Genomic DNA, 16,583 nt, shown 5'->3' with positions numbered 1-16,583 from the left:
TTCTATGGTAAAATAATATTATGATACAAAATAATAAAAACAAACAAACAATAGAAAAGGGAGGTTATGTGCCAAGTTATTTTCATGATCCTGCTCTCTGTAGTTCAGATTCAGATTAAGTGTCTCCTGTGATAAGAAGTTCTACTGCTGTTGCTAGAGTTAGCTCGAATATAGTTAGTTGCCTACTTAAAGTCATTCCTGTGAAGTATTCTTTCTGTTCAGCATGTTTTGATGAGCAGTTACTAAGTTGTAAAAACTTCAAATTTGTTAATCTGTGCTTTATTGCTACTTCTGGCAGCACTGGAAATCCAGAATACTTCTTTATTTGTGAGGTACCAATTTGAAGCGGTACTCAAGTGATAACAGAAGTAGCTGTGTACTTACAGTAGAAAAGTACGTTACAGAATATATAAATAAAGACAGGAATGTAAAACTATGGGTAGGAATGCAAATAACTTACCAGTTCTGAATCCTCTTGCAGGACCGTGCTAAGTTTATTTCGATTAGTTTAATTAAACGGATTCAGTAAATTGACAATTAAAAAATAGTAATCATGAATACAGCATTTCACAGGATAGTGCTTGATCTGCAGCTCCTCTATGAAAAGAAGTGTTTCCTTTGATAGTTTCAGCAACAGTAGTATATAATTTAAAAATAGAACAGAGGCATTCAATGGGTGGAAGAAAACTTGTGAATGGAAATACTTTCAATTAATAACTAGATTAATTCTTGATTTGCAGACTCAAATGGAGATCCTCTTTGTATTATTAATTCTTCAAGTAAGACAGATGAACATCTTCTGAAAATGGAATACATTAAGGTTTCAATACCTTTTTAACTAAGATTATTTGGGAACTAAAATAAGGCTTCCATACTTAGCCTGTGAGAGATGGTTTGTGGGTCTGTTTTTTTTTCCTGCTTGTTTGTTTTAAAACTTGCATCTAAAACTGTCCGAGGCTTTCTCTCAAATATCCAGTTTTCAACTTATATCTCATTTTACTCTCTGGTGCATCCATATAGTGCTTGCTTTGTAAGTTAACCCAGCCACTGAAATCATTGTGTAAGCTAAATGTGTGCATTCTTCTCTGTAAAGAATACAGAGTAGTACCTTTGTGAAACTTAATAGTTGAGATGGTCTTTGCCTATTCAAGTGAAAGGTGACCTTCATAGGGCTTAAAAGCATTTGAGGAGTAGTAAGTTGGTAGGTGGCTCTTGAGATTTATTTAAAGAAAGAAAAATGTCTTTCAGAAAGCATGTAAATACTTGGGCATCTCAGGTCTCAGGACCAGTGGGATACTATTATTAAAATTTTGTCATTAATGTTAAGAGTAGAGCAAAACAAGTTAATTGGTTCTGACAGAGTACTAAGCATAGATTGCTCCAGGCTAAATCTCTTGTATGTAAGATAAAAGAAAATACTGTACCTAGGCAGCTGAACTTTCGCAAACTATATGCAATAAAATGTTGCTTGGAGCATCGTGAGTACCCATACTGTTTGCCTGAATAGTGTATTTTAAGAAGAGAGAAGTCTTTTTCCTAAGGGTTCATTGCTTTCCTGTTTTCTTTCACTGTGGTAGTAATTGTTGTGTGTGTAGAGAAATAATTCAATTCATTCTATTAATTGAATAGAAACTGGCTGTAGGCTTAGGTTTTTGTTTTTTGTATTTTTTTTTTCCTCCTTCAGGCTGATGCAGACGGACCTAATTTTGTTACTATTTACAGAAGCACCAAACAGAGCATTGATGTAAGTAGAGGATGCATTTCATAACTTTAAGCTCCTCAAGTAGTAACATCTGTATGAACCTGTTAATTGCTTACTGAAGAGAACAAGCCCTGTTGTTCTGATCATTAAAGCATACTACTTCATATTTCATTACTTCAAAGAGAAATCCAGGAAAAAAAAATGTTTAAAAAAAGAAAAAGTAGTAGTATTTAGCACTGATTAGTTAATTATTTTTCTAGTAGAAGCTGTAGATTTTTAGCTAGTTAAAGTATGTAAGTACATATTTTTAACTGTAGCATATGGGGTGCGTGTGTGTGTGTTCCTCCTTGCCCCAAATGATAAACTTGGCAGCATGTAAAATGTAAACTGTGCATTGCAGAGCTTGAAAGTTCCTAACAGTGAAATTGAGATGAGGTGAAACATCTTATGAACACGTGACATATTCACTTAATGCTTTTTACTTTTCCTGAAAGCAACTGTCTACGTGTAGTTTTCCATAACTTGTGACTTCTAAAGTAAGCAGGCCTTGATAATTGTTGCTTTTAAAAATGTTTTCGTTTAAAGCAGTCATGGTAGGTTGAGCTTGCTTCTTGATAGAGAATTTGGAGAATTTGACATGACTGATCTACTTTACTGAGAGTCAAGAACGCTGACATTCTTTAATGTATCAGTAAAACTAGCATTTTCAGAGAACTGCTTTCAGCTACACAAAGATGGCTAGCTGATGGTACTTTTCAGTAAGTAGTATTAGCCAGAGCAGTTGCTTTTCATGTGCTTTCTGTTCTGATTGCAAATTTTGAATCTTGTGTTTTTGTGGGTGAGTTCTTTTTTTTTTTCCTTTTTTTTTTTTAATCATACCTACTAAAATATTTCTCTGTGTGGTTCTGCAGATATGATCCAAAGAGCTCTGTAGCAATGACATGCAACAGAACTAAGAGCTTACTGAAAAGGCCCATCTACATTAAATAACAATTCTGAGACGTGCACGGTACTTCTGTAGCTGTTGCTGTCTTCTCTTCCATGGCTCCCTCATCTACCCTGAAGTTTCTATATGTTGTTAAGCTGAAGGAGGTAGAAAGGGGGATATGCATGTGAAAGAGCAAGAATTTTAATTGTGACCATAACTCTATGCTCATATGCAATCACTTGGTACTATATGTCAAGTAACAACATTACCATGTTTCCTTGCCCTTATTTTAGGTCGTCTTTTCAAGTTTGGATCTAGTACTTCACACAGAGGCTTTACTTTCCATCATGAGTTTTCTCACATTCGGTGTTCCATCAAGTGCTCCTTCCAGTACTGAGAAGGCATCAGACCATAAGCCCCAAATAGAAGAACAAGAAAAAGGAAGTGCTCTCAAACCAGGTAATGTAATATTAAAGTCCATGCTTTTGTTGCATGGCAGCATATAGCCTTTGTTTTCAAAGGATACCATTTCAAGTGACAGCACTGCAGCCTGTTCGGTGAAAAGATAGGCACAATTGCATGTGGAGAGAAAAAGATCTTATTTAAAGAAACCCAAAACATCGCTCTGTATAATGTTAGTATTTGGAGAGGCCAGATGACCTTGCTTAATTCTACCAATCCTCCTTACTCCATATGTAATTTTACTAAACAGTAGACTGAAGTGGAACAAATAATGTTGCAGTAAACAGTACCAAAGCCTTTCCAAAACATTGGTGTTATGACTTTGTTGTTCTCTAGTCTGCAGGCTGTAAGAGTGCTTACACTGATAAAAATAGGTGTTCTTGAGCCATGGGGAAGTTAAGTTCTGAACTCAAGGATCTCCCTCAGTCTCGTGCTTATTTTAAAAATTGATATCTGTAACCTTGAAGTAGTATACATTTTTATATGTAGACTCCTGAAGGGTGTTTTGTCAGGGTTTCTGTAGTTGATTACTCTGTACTGTTTGGGAAACACAAGGTTTTCTAATCTGTTGGGATCAAGTTTCTAGTAATTGGTTGTTGTATTTGAATTTTGGCAGCACCTTCAGTTTGGCTGCAGAAATGTTTTTCCTCGTTAATTAAACCTAAATTGGCTGTGCTACTCTATGCAAAAAAGAACATTGAGCATGTGAGATAGTGTTTGAGAGTGTATTCAGTATGCTGTTGCATTAAAAAACAGATATTGAGGGTAAAAAAAATAAACCATTGTCTTGATTGTTATTTGCCTGTGTTCACTCATGACTGTTCTTGTGCCAGAAAATAACCATGTTTTAATTAAAAAAAAAAAGTTGATTTCATGTCATATCTAACTAGCATTAACTTCAGGGAATAACTGCAAAATCTTTTTTGAAACGTATATATACAACACACAAATAATGTAGTATCTGGTTTAGAACAATTGAGTTACGATGGTGATCTTGTATGTCACTTGGTTTTCCCATCCAGTGTCTGGTAATGCAACCCATGATGATATCTGTGAATTAAAACTCACCGCAAAGCTAAATTCATTCAGCATTTCACTATGTGATCAGACTTGTAGAATTGCAGACATCAGAATACAAGGTAAGTTCTATTTATTTATTTAATTAGACTAATTAATTGTCAGAAATATTATTTATCTTTGTGCATTGCACACAGACTGATGTGTGCACTACCTACGTGTCTTGTAACTTATGTGTCCTTAAATACAGTTTAATTATATAGTATCATTGCAGTTAACAGTTTTAACAGTTTTAATATCCAAAATGCTTGCTAGGGAAGAAAATGTGAAAATGTTCTCTTTGAAACAAGAAGGCAATTACTTTCTAAGTGCAGTAAAATTAGAAGAAAAGAAAACACGATTTGATATATAGCATAAGCTTAAATTCTTGAAGAGCTAGAGTGATCTTAGGTAGTGTCAGGAATATTTTTTTTAACCATAGTCTTAAAGTCAATAGAACTTGGATTTTTCATATGTAGAAAGGTCAGGACTTCTGCACTGGGCTTAGCATCAGTTGTTACATAGCAGACATCTAAATTATAAGTCAGTGTTATTTTTTTCATATTCAGTAAGATTTTTTTCTTAGAAAAACTATTCAGTTAATAAATGCTTTTTAATAAGTTGCTATCTTCTTTCTTCTATCTCAAATCAGGAATGGATGCATCTGTAGCTGTGAAAACTAAAAAGATTAAAGTATTCTCCAGACTTGAGGACATTGTGATTACAAATGTTGATCCAAAAACAATCCATAAAAAGGTGATGTGTTGCACAGATTAGAAGCAGACAAAAAAACACCCTTTATTGAAGCTATTAAATGAAAGTACTCTAGTTGATTTGGTCTGTTGTATGCATGCGTTATACTAAGTATGAATTAATGCATCAAATATTAGGCAAAATTTCATTGCTTTACATGTATTTCAGGGAAACGAAGCATGCTTCCATTCATTTTTTTAGTTCTTTTTAATCACGTTTCAGTTGTGTTTTCATTGATGTTTTAATTCTGATGAGTAGTGTGGGTTAAATATAAATTGAACTACAGATAATCAAAAGAGATGAAACATACCCTGAAGTAGCTAACTTAATTTCTTTTTGTGCCTCACATATGCGTGTCCAAGTACTGCTGATAAATTGCTGTTCATTTGTTTGTGGAAATATTACTTGTCTGAGACCTTAAGCAATAATTTTGTCACAGATTATTGTCTGGGAGTTTTAACTATATGGACTTAATCTTCTAGGCTGTCTCCATAATGGGAGATGAAGTATTTAGATTTCAAATGTCACTTTATCCAGATGCTACTGCAGGTGAAGCCTATGCTGATATGTCAAGAGTGGATGGTAAAATGTCTCTGAAAGTGGGCTGCATCCAAATAATTTACCTACATAAGTTCTTTATGTCTCTCTTGGTAAGACATTGGTTTCACTTCTCTTCTTGACAGTAGAAGGTTGTTTTTTGTTGGTTTTTTTTTTTTTTTTTTTTTAAATAAACAAGTTTATTCAGCTCTCTCTGACCACTGCCTTGTGGTGAGCTGATCTACAAGCATGCAAAAGCATTTTGATGAAGAAATGCCCTTAAAAGTTGCACTGTTTTATTGAAGAATAACAAATAAGGGCAAGGATAAAAAAAAAAAAATAAATAGGGAATCTAATCGATAGTTTTAATATCTTCAAAATCAAGTAAACAGTGTCTTTCCACGTGTTTTTTATTCCTTTTTCTTTTTTGAAACTTTCACAGTTAAATTTGTATTTCTGATACACTGTGTATTTCTGACACAGATAAACTATTTCTCTTTTTTTTTTTTTTTTTTTGCTTCAAACTTACTTTTTTTTTGAGTCTTACTTGCTCTTGTAGATCTCATCTTTTTGACTACTTTCCAACAGAACTTCCTAAACAACTTCCAAACGGCCCAAGAAGCCCTGAATGCAGTGACAGTCCAGGCGGCGGAAATGGCTGCTTCTAGCATGAAAGACTTTGCTAAAAAGAGTTTTCGTCTCTTAATGGATATCAACTTGAAAGCTCCAGTTATAGTTATTCCTGAATCTGCAACTTCCTGTAATGCTTTGATAGCTGATCTTGGCTTAATCAGAGTTCAGAATGAATTTAAGCTGGTGTCTTCAGATGAGTCTTCTCTTCCTCCAGTCATTGACAACATGGATATACAATTAACTCATTTGAAATTATCAAGGTATACATAGGGTTGCTTTCTGCCTTCAGAAATACTTCCCTAAGAAAACAGGTCCATATTCCATATGCAGCTGTTCTATTATTTAAGGATTAGGGCCAATGGACATGTTGAAAAAACAAGCACCATCAAAAAAAACAAAACAAAAGAAAAAAGCGTAGGCTTAAGAATGCATTTAGATAGGGATATATGTCCACAATCTTTTTAAAACTTCTTGGAAAGAAAAGAACGACAGGGGAGTAACTGAAGCACTTCTAATGTACAAACCTGGACCTAAGTGCATGTATATACACATTATTATCAAAGAGCCATAATTGTGCTAGATTATAATTACATTATTTGGGGTTCTGCAGCTATTAATACCTGTCCTGTATTGATTATGTCATCTTTTGTAGGTGCATTTTATTCACAGATTCTCAAACAGATTCTGAAATTCTGTGTCCTGTGAGTTTGACTTTACTGGTCCAGAGAAATTTAGCAGCAACTTGGTATCATAAAACCCCAACAATTGGAGTCAAAGGAGACTTAAAACCAATGCAGGTAATATCATGGCAAATCAGAGCTAGAATGAAAGTTATAATTATTCTTGGAACAGTATTTAGTCTACTTACTAAACTTGTAGACTCATTACAGTTTGTATTCTTTACAGAATATTATTACAGAATATTCTTTACAGAATATTAACACTTAAGCCTGACTGTCCCATTCATAGATGTGCTAGTTTTGGTATTGTATAACAAATAGTTTTGGTAGTTTCGTGCAAATGAAATAGTCTGTTTTTATGGAGGAGAAGGGAGTCTGTTGCAGCCATCATTTGAATTAATAGCCAAGTCAGTAAGGTTTATCTGTTGAATTAGTATTTAGTATTTAGATTACTAAGGTTTTAAATTGTTTAATTGTAATAATCAGTTATTTGAGTGTTCAGTAGTTGTAGTGGAAATTAAAATGGTAGAGGTAGGTCTCTGAGGCAGTAGTTCAAAATGATGCTTGATGACTTTTCAGACAAAGGGGTTTACTTCCTTTTTTCCCGTGTTGACCATAAAGATTTAGGTGGGTAGAAATAGACTGCAAGGCCTTGTAATTGTATATCAGACTAATTTCATTCCTCTGTCTATGCTGAAGTCAGCTGTAGCAGTAGTGAAGCACAGAGTAATATAATACTGAAGGAGTACCATTAAAAAAAAAAAGGATTTAGAGAAAATACTCAAACATTATGTATTTTTGGCTAAGTGACTGTATCTTCCCACTTTTTTTGCTGCTTATTTTTTATGACCCTGCAATATTATAAATGTATTGAGATCCATTAACTCTTCAGGGACTTAATGAATGACAGTTGCTTTCACGTATACAACAAAATGGCGATTTTAATGTTATCTGTCTGTTTCTGTATTACTGATTTGTCAAGAAGCATTTATTTTTATCAATTATTATATTTCTGCAGCTAAAGAGCCTTTGAAAGACCAGATAATATTTAACACGGTTCTTATTGTAACGCCTGTTCATAACAAGCAGCTAATTATATTTAAGGAGAAGTGGTCCAACTGTTTTTACTCAAATTTAGGATGTTTTGAGCAGGATTATTTTGACTGACTGATATGCTTATAGTGGAATCAGAATGTTGTTTTTTCTAAACACTTGCTTACTATTGACAAAGATAGGGTTCTGCACTGGAAGGAGATAACATCACCAAAAATAGGTCGTGGGTTTGTCATTTTACAGATTGCACTCAGTGAAGATGATCTAACTGTTGTCATGAAAATTTTACTTGAGAACCTTGGAGGGGCTTCTTCCCAGCCAAATACTCTGCAGCAGAGCATTGAAGATACCCAGATGGTTAAAAAGGGGAGAGTTTCAAATGAATCTGACTCCTCTGAGGGTATGTTAAATTCTGTAGCTATATAGGTATCTGGAGAGGACTATGTGCAATTCCAACATGTTGGTCTGAAACAGTGCAAATAAATCATTCTTCTTAATGGTTATGAATGAGTTTATGAAAAGTTACAAATACGAATGTATGCACATTCCAAAAACATTGCAATGCAAGCTGTTGACGGTCAAAAATTTTGTATCTGTTGCTTGCAATTAATCTTTCATAGGGTGGTATTCTTCAGCCTGTATCAGAGGCTGAAATTGCAGGTTTAAAACAGATAAAACCCAAACCAACAAGCTTCCCCAGAATATTAATGAACAATTATAAAAATACAGGATAATATCTTTTTAATATTTAAAGAGCATGTTAATGTAATCAGTATGTGTTTCTAGCTGAAATATAGTTAAGTTTGCCAATTTGTTTGTTCAAAGCATAATAGTATTCTCAATGTCAAAAAGTTTTTCAACCAATAGTTGAAAGGTATACTATAAAAAGAATCTAGAAGGAAGAATAATGCAAATTGTGGTATTGCTACTTTATGTAGTTGACTAAAAGAGGAACAACCACAGTAAATTAATGACAACTTTAAGAAAGTACTTAAACCACTCAGAGCATTGTAATTTTAACATCTATTGAAGAGAACAGTATGCTATTGAATATGTAACTGTGAGTTGTCCTGAGTAGTCATCGTAACTTTTCCTCTTTCTTTGACTCTCTGATTATAACTAAAAAAAAAAAAAAACAGAACTCAAACCCAGCATCCTATCCCCAAGCTTAGTATTCTAAAGAAATGTAAAAATACTTTATTTTTATCAACAGACCCTCTTCTTGCTTTTGGACAAGAAAGTGTTTCTACAGTTGAGTCTTCTGCAGAACGTTACGAAACATTTAAATTCGACTTTAATTTTGAGTCACTTTCAGTAATTCTCTACAATAGAGATATGAATCAGGTTTGTGACAAAGCTTTTATTATGCTGCTGGGGTGGGGAACTTTGCATATGGACAGAACTCCAGATAGTAAAATAAAATATTTTACCTGTTGTCTTGACCCTGTTATGCTTGCCTTATGGATCTTTGGCAATTTATCCTTCAACCTGGAGACTTTGAGCATAGAATAGCCTTAATTTGAAGAATGTCAGTGCACTTGTAAAAATCACACATTTAAAAAAAATAAAACAACCAACCAAAACAACCCACCATCTCTTTTGGTCATTCAAGACTTGATTCCAGCTATCCAACCTAAAAAATTAAAATACAGAAAGTATGAATTGCTGGTCTCCATGATGCTAGTTCAGTGCATGGCTATATCGTTAGTAAGCAGCTGCAATATGTTCATGATCCATACTTCCCTCTTACATAGCCCTGAGTGTGAGCTATTAACAAACATCCTGAGCAAGTCAAACTGTGCTGAAAACAGAAGAGAAATGTATAATGCTGCCTTACTATTGTGACTTCATAGGCTTTGTATAGATCTGAGGGTTCTTGCTTTTTACACCTTGGTACCTAGTGATTGGGTGGTAGCTTTGTGTTTAAAGTGACTGTAATACAGGAATTTGCAGTGGGTGTGTTTTGAAACGTTCTTGTGGAATGAGCATCACCAGGAAGAAATGCACTAATGTAGTATGATTTAAATGCCTTGTTTATATAATTTCTATTTAATGCTGAGGTCCTGGTTGTAAATGGAGTTACTGTGATGGGAATGGAGGGATTCTCTGGTAGAAGGTTCACAGTCAAGTGAAATATCATTCGATCATGCATTCTGAACAACTGCTAGAAATGATGTATACTTCAGTTAATTTCTTTGACTAATTTTATGGTTAAAGGACTCAGGACATCAACATTTGCAGATTGTAATGCACATTTGTGTGATTAGCCTCATGAGAAGTGTGATTACTACTTTGTTCTGTGCTAAGTAATTTTACTGCTTCTCATTATATAGAAGTCCCCGCTTTTGCTGCATAGTGATAGATTACGCCTTGGTGAACTCCGACTGCATCTCATGGCATCGTCAGGCAGGATGTTTTCCAATGGCTCAATGGATATAAATGTTAAACTTAAGGCATGTACACTGGATGATCTCAGGGAAGGAATTCAGAATGTGACACAAAGGTAAGTATGAGTGCATCAGAAATGAAAAAGTCCATGCAGTTTATGAGGAAGACTGTTTCATAGACCTATACTTTGCTTAGGCTGGACGTCAGGAGGGGGTTCTTCACAGAGAGGGTGGTTGCACACTGGAACAGGCTCCCCAGGGAAGTGGTCACTGCACCGAGCCTGTCTGAATTTAAGAAGAGATTGGACTGTGAACTTAGGCACATGGTCTGAACTTTTGGGTAGACCTGTGCGGTGTCAAGAGTTGGACTTGATGATCCTTAAGGGTCCCTTCCAACTCAGGATATTCTATGATTCTATGATTCTATGATTCACATGACGCTGATAGAATGTAATAGGGCTGTCAGTTGTGCTATGCACTAAAGCAATTAGTAATGTATTTTTAATAATGTTAAACAGGTTTCTTCAAATTACATGTTGGCTTATAAGGTAATCCAAAAAATACCTGGGAGGCTTGAATACTACAGTCAACTGTGGTGAAGAGATGAGTAGAGTGCAACCAGCCTTGGTTAGGGAGTTCTAGGTACTGTACTGTAGTCTGATTATTACATGCTGCATGCGTAATTCCTGAATTGTAGGACACAGTTAAAATAGAAATTATTCCTCTGTTAGAGAAAAGTCTATATCCTAATTTCTCTGTAGAAAATGTTGATTGCTTATTTAGTAATTCTTTTAAAAATGACAAAGGGAAGGGACAAAGATATTATGTATCCTGTTTTTTCTATATTACTGTGTTATGCTATTACAAAGAATTGTCATTAAACTTCTTTTCCAGAATGATAGACAAGAAGCATGACACAAATGACAGTTGTATGATAGATATAAGATACAAACAGGATGAAAATGGAACTGAAGTTGTTGCCATCCTTGACAAGCTGTACGTATGTGCCAGTATGGAGTTTTTGTTGACAGTAGCGGATTTCTTTGTTAACTCAATGCCGGCATCTTCAGCTGAAAAATCTACACAAGTCCATTTAAAGCACGTTGCTTCTGGGAAATCCAAACCAGAAACAGGTCTGTAAAACTGCCTTCTTTCCCCTTTCTTTTCACAGATCTCATATTAGAAAAAACTCATCCAAAAGTGTTCAAGTGCTTATCTTGCTATCAGACTTAGACAATATGAAGAACAAATACAATCTAAATTGTCCATAGATTACTGATATAGATAATTGTCCATAGGTTACTGCTATATTAAGTAACCAGGTTGTGCCCTGCAACAGAACTAAATACTGAAAGTCATCCTGCTACTTAGTATTTTTACTCATCTTATTTACTCTTATTTCTGTGAAGGAAGCAAGACTGACTATGTGGACAGTAGTTAAAGTAAAAAAGAACAACTTGCTCCTCAGATGTGAGTGGCAAAGAGTGTCTTTTCTATCTGTAAGCTAAGAGTTTTGAAACTGTATGTTGGTATTTCAACAGATAATAACTGTTTGTTACTGTTTCAAAGATATGGTAAACTAAGTTTTTGATGAAGGCAACTTTTCTCTTTTTGGTTAAAGACTGAAGGTATGGTATGATGAAACAAGGGCACAAAAGACCACTTTTGAGTTGAGTTTTGTTGGGTTGTAAGTGATAGCCAGGCTCACTTGACTTGTGGTCTGACCCCATCTGTGGGCTGTGTTGTTTGGACTGTTACCCACAGCCTTATCTTTTGGGAACTTGGCAGTGTGTTGAGAGTGAGCCCTAGGTTTTATGAATTGTTCTAGTTATGTCAGCAGTTCACTTCCTTTCTTCTTCCCTTGATGGAGATGTGCCAAGTCCCATGATAAAGGAGGAATGATACACATGCCAGAAAAAGGGTACTTTTAGTGGCCGCTCAAATGTGTTGCCTGCTCAAATGTGTTGCTGGCTGCAACCAATGATGCCTGGCTTTCTTTGCTTTTGCTGTTGTAGCACCCCAAGCCTCAACTTGGCATTTTGTTCAATTGCATGGGTACAATATTCTGATGTTTCCAGCAAGTTTCCCACAGCATTCTCCTCAAGAAACTGGCTGCTCGTGGCTTGGACTGGCGCACGCTTCGTTGGGTTAGAAACTGGCTGGATAGCCGGGCCCAAAGAGTCGTGGTGAATGGAGTCAAGTCCAGTTGGAGGCCAGTCACTAGTGGCGTCCCCCAGGGCTCGGTGCTGGGGCCGGTCCTCTTTAATATCTTCATCGATGATCTGGACGAGGGCATCGAGTGCACCCTCAGTAATTTTGCAAATGACACCAAGTTAGGTGCGTGTGTCGATCTGCTCGAGGGTAGGAAAGCTCTGCAGGAGGATCTGGATAGGCTGCACCGATGGGCTGAGGTCAACTGCATGAAGTTCAACAAGGCCAAGTGCCGGGTCCTGCAGCTGGGGCGCAACAACCCCAAGCAGAGCTACAGGCTGGGAGATGAGTGGTTGGAAAGCTGCCTGGCGGAGAAGGACCTGGGAGTATTGGTGGATAGTCGGCTGAATATGAGCCAGCAGTGTGCTCAGGTGGCCAAGAAGGCCAACGGCATCCTGGCTTGTATAAGAAGCAGTGTGGCCAGCAGGGCTAGGGAAGTGATCGTCCCCCTGTACTCGGCTCTGGTGAGGCCGCACCTCGAGTACTGTGTTCAGTTTTGGGCCCCTCGCTACAAGAAGGACATGGAGGTGCTTGAGCGGGTCCAGAGAAGGGCAACGAAGCTGGTGAGGGGCCTGGAGAACAAGTCCTACGAGGAGCGGCTGAGGGAGCTGGGCTTGTTCAGCCTGGAGAAGAGGAGGCTCAGGGGCGATCTTATCGCTCTCTATAGGTACCTCAAGGGAGGCTGTAGCGAGGTGGGGGTTGGTCTGTTCTCCCACGTGCCTGGTGACAGGACGAGGGGGAATGGGCTTAAGTTGAGCCAGGGGAGTTTTAGGTTAGATGTTAGGAAGAACTTCTTTACCGAAAGGGTTGTGAGGCATTGGAACAGGCTGCCCAGGGAAGTGGTGGAGTCACCATCCCTGGAGGTCTTTAAAAGAAGTTTAGATGTAGAGCTTAGGGATATGGTTTAGTGGGGACTGCTAGCGTTAGGTCAGAGGTTGGACTCGATGATCTTGAGGTCTCTTCCAACCTAGAAATTCTGTGAAATCTGTGAAGTGCTAGGCTCAGGAAACCTATGTAACGAGTACTAGCATGCATGAGGGTTACACACCCATATACCTCCTGATCATTTAGAACTGAAGTGTCTTGATCCATCATTAGTATGTTAGAGTCCTCCTTTGAACTGAGATACACGTGATTTTATCCTGTTTGGAGGCTGAGTGGATACTCAGACAAGAAATCAAAATGAAATTAACAGTGTACAATTAGAAAATCTTCATGCTAAAGAATGCTTTAGGTATTGAACCAGACGATAACTGTTGTGAATTTGGCTTTATAGAGCCATTACTTAGGTTGATTGCAGAGCATTGAGCAAATAATGCTTTTATATAGTATCAAGAGACAGTTTCTTCAGAACGAAACTGCTGACCAGTTTGCTGCTGATTTCTGGATACTGTGATTTTACTTTTTAGTGAAATACTTTTTAGTGAAATAGCATTACTGTAAAGACTGAGGTACTTGTAAAATTTATACCTTTAAAAACTATGTACCAATTTTTATGCATAGTTGAGGTATTAGATATATAATAATGCTGTTGAGCCTGTTATATTCAAGGGTGGTTTTACTTATTTTCACAGAAACATCTGTATGGCCAAATATGAGAGTAAAAGCTGTGATCATGGATCCAGAAATTGTGTTTGTTGCTAATTTGACGAGTGCTGATGCCCCTGCCTTAAAAGTTTCTTTCCAATGTGACTTATCTATGAATTCGGGAAAGCTTGCGCAGAGGATGACTGCTCAAGTGAAGGACTTCAAAGTGTTGGCTTGTGCCTTTCTCAGAGAAAAACAAGACAAGAGTGTTACTAAGGTATGAAAAGTTGATTTCCAGAATGAAAAAACTAGTGACAACTGCTGGCAGGCATGTCTGTTTGTTGGTATATCCATAACACTCAGAAAACTCAGTTCTCATATAATTATTATGAAGATAGGAAAGGGCTGTGTGTATGCGGTGTGCTATTTAAAAGTGAATCATTTGACAGAATGCACAGGACTTCATCACATAGATCTTTGTTTAAAACCTTTGTGGTGGATCATTACGTTGAAGTAAAGGCTTCTTAGTGAAGAAACTGCATGAGGGATTTTGAAGACTAAGAATACATCTACGCAATTTTGTTTGCTGCAATTCCAGCAATTTTGCATGCTGGAATGAAGCACAGTAATGTAGAAAGAATGCTGTTACTTGAAAACAGTTATTTTATTGGGTCAGCAGCCTTTTGTCAATGGGATTAAAAAATACAAGTATTTCAAAAGGCTAGAATCCAGGAGTAACCTTAATCAAATCGTATTTTTCTCTCAGGTGTTACAACCATGTTCTCTGGTCATGGAAAATATGAGGCATGTTTCAGGGTTACAAACTGTGGTACTAACAGTTGAAGAACTTGTTATAAAGGTAAGTTAGATTATTAAAGTTGTCTTGGGAAGAAGAGCTTCATTTCTAAAATGAGCAGTAGTTTAGTTTTTTTAATCCATGTATCCCTATTGAAAACTTCTGTTTCTTCTATTAGTTTAATTTTGGAAATAGGCATTTTTGTTTTTCAAGGCTGCTCTGAGTTGGAAAAATCATTACATATTTATTGTTTTGGTTATTTCTTGGCAAAAAAGGGCAAATTTAAATATTGGATACTAGGATTCCTCCCACTAGTTTCTTCCAATTTTATGAAACAACCCTTTTCCTGCCACTGCCACTATTTTTCTCTTCAGAGAGGTTTATAAACAGGAATGTGCACAGAAGTGCATGTTAACTTAAGGCTCTTAATGTGATTTCCATGGTGATAACACAATGTGAAAAACAGTGTTCTTAGTAGGTAATTTATTAAGCAAATATAAAGTTATCTCTGAGTATAACTTGCTAACTTTCCTATAAAAATCGTCATACTTTTGTATTTCTGATCTGAAAGAATAGCCAGTAATGAAATTTAAATTGGAAATAATAATATGTTGTGTTTAAAGCTTTTGACAGATGTACTGTGCCTTTAAGTGAAATGGTATTGTACATAACTGATAGCTTTTTTGAACACCTTGAAATTCTTAAAAATTAATTTTTAAGTGTTGATGATTTACAGTGTAGGAGGGAAAAGGTGTCTGTTGGCTGCTGTTGTGGGAATACCATGTATCGGTGAAAATGAAATTGCAATCTGAGAATATTCTTCTTGATCTGTGGGATTGTGAGAGAGGAACTAGGAAAGGTTGTGGGAAAGGAAAATAAGAGGAGGTACATGAATAGGTTCTGTTTCTGTTTTTTAGATAACTTTTTTTTAATTCTGTATACCTGTATCAAGAACCTAAGAGTTACTTGCCATTTTCATTAGTCATGTATTTTATGTGTTCATCAATTTTAAAATGTTTTGAGTAATAGAGGATTTTTTGTTGTTGTTGTTCAAGATCTCACCAATAATTCTAAATACTGTGGGGACCATTATGGCTGCCCTAAAGCCAAAACCAACAGAAGAGGATTCTAGAGGAGCAACTGAAGTTTGTGAAAATTTGTGGCAAGTGAAGCCTTTAGATCAGTACAATGCTTGGTTTCTTGGTGTTGATGTAGCTACAGAAGCAACAGAAACTTTTAAGGACCGTGAGCATGCTGTGAAACAAGAGAAGTTTGACGTTGTAGTGAGATCTGTTCAGATCACCTTGGAATGTGGTCTGGGACATCGCACTATCCCTTTATTGTTGGTAGAATCTGTATTTTCAGGTGTGCTTAAGAACTGGTCCTCACTGATGGAGGTCTCTGCTGATATGTCACTGGAGGTTTGTACAATCAAATTATTTGCAATTTAAAAAGTTACTGCACTTACCATAATGTTCAAGTAACTTCACTTCTGGTAGTTTCTACCAGTAGTTGAGTTAACAATAGGTTTACATTATAATGGTCTTAGGAATTATTCAGTAGGCAGGCAAGTATTGAGTAAGCATAGCATTTTTATTATAGGAATTATATAAAAAGATCAGCACTAATATACGCGAATTCAGTAGGAGCTTTTAACGGCAATTACTACTGTGAAATAATTAACTTCTATATAATAATAACTCCATTCTTTACTGGTTATGCAAATAACCTTCTTTGCATTGTTAGGTGTGAATGTCATAATAGAGTATGGCAGATGCATACTTAATCATATAAAATGAGGTCCCAAAAGGGAGGAGGGATGAGGAAAACAGCTGAAAGTAAGCTTCCGGAATTGCAC

The 16,583-nt window shown here is 36.4% G+C and overlaps 1 protein-coding gene across 1 annotated transcript in view; it reads left to right on the top strand.

Moving 5' to 3' along the window:
• VPS13C (vacuolar protein sorting 13 homolog C) overlaps window positions 1-16,583 on the top strand; it is a 90,272-nt gene that overhangs the window by 39,689 nt on the left and 34,000 nt on the right. The window contains exons 38-52 of the mRNA XM_082769364.1: window positions 741-820; window positions 1,685-1,744; window positions 2,924-3,089; window positions 4,115-4,231; window positions 4,801-4,904; window positions 5,384-5,551; window positions 6,027-6,331; window positions 6,724-6,868; window positions 8,048-8,204; window positions 9,018-9,148; window positions 10,138-10,307; window positions 11,086-11,324; window positions 13,977-14,206; window positions 14,696-14,788; window positions 15,781-16,146. Coding sequence (XP_082625490.1) covers window positions 741-820; window positions 1,685-1,744; window positions 2,924-3,089; window positions 4,115-4,231; window positions 4,801-4,904; window positions 5,384-5,551; window positions 6,027-6,331; window positions 6,724-6,868; window positions 8,048-8,204; window positions 9,018-9,148; window positions 10,138-10,307; window positions 11,086-11,324; window positions 13,977-14,206; window positions 14,696-14,788; window positions 15,781-16,146 — 2,531 coding nt within the window. The remainder of the gene's footprint in view (window positions 1-740; window positions 821-1,684; window positions 1,745-2,923; window positions 3,090-4,114; window positions 4,232-4,800; window positions 4,905-5,383; window positions 5,552-6,026; window positions 6,332-6,723; window positions 6,869-8,047; window positions 8,205-9,017; window positions 9,149-10,137; window positions 10,308-11,085; window positions 11,325-13,976; window positions 14,207-14,695; window positions 14,789-15,780; window positions 16,147-16,583) is intronic.

Source organism: Aythya marila (genome assembly GCF_965140915.1).
Source record: "Aythya marila genome assembly, chromosome: 11".
NCBI classification, from domain to species: domain Eukaryota; kingdom Metazoa; phylum Chordata; class Aves; order Anseriformes; family Anatidae; genus Aythya; species Aythya marila.
The sequence above is the reverse complement of the archived record's forward strand: the minus strand, read 5'-3'. Positions and strand labels throughout refer to the sequence as shown.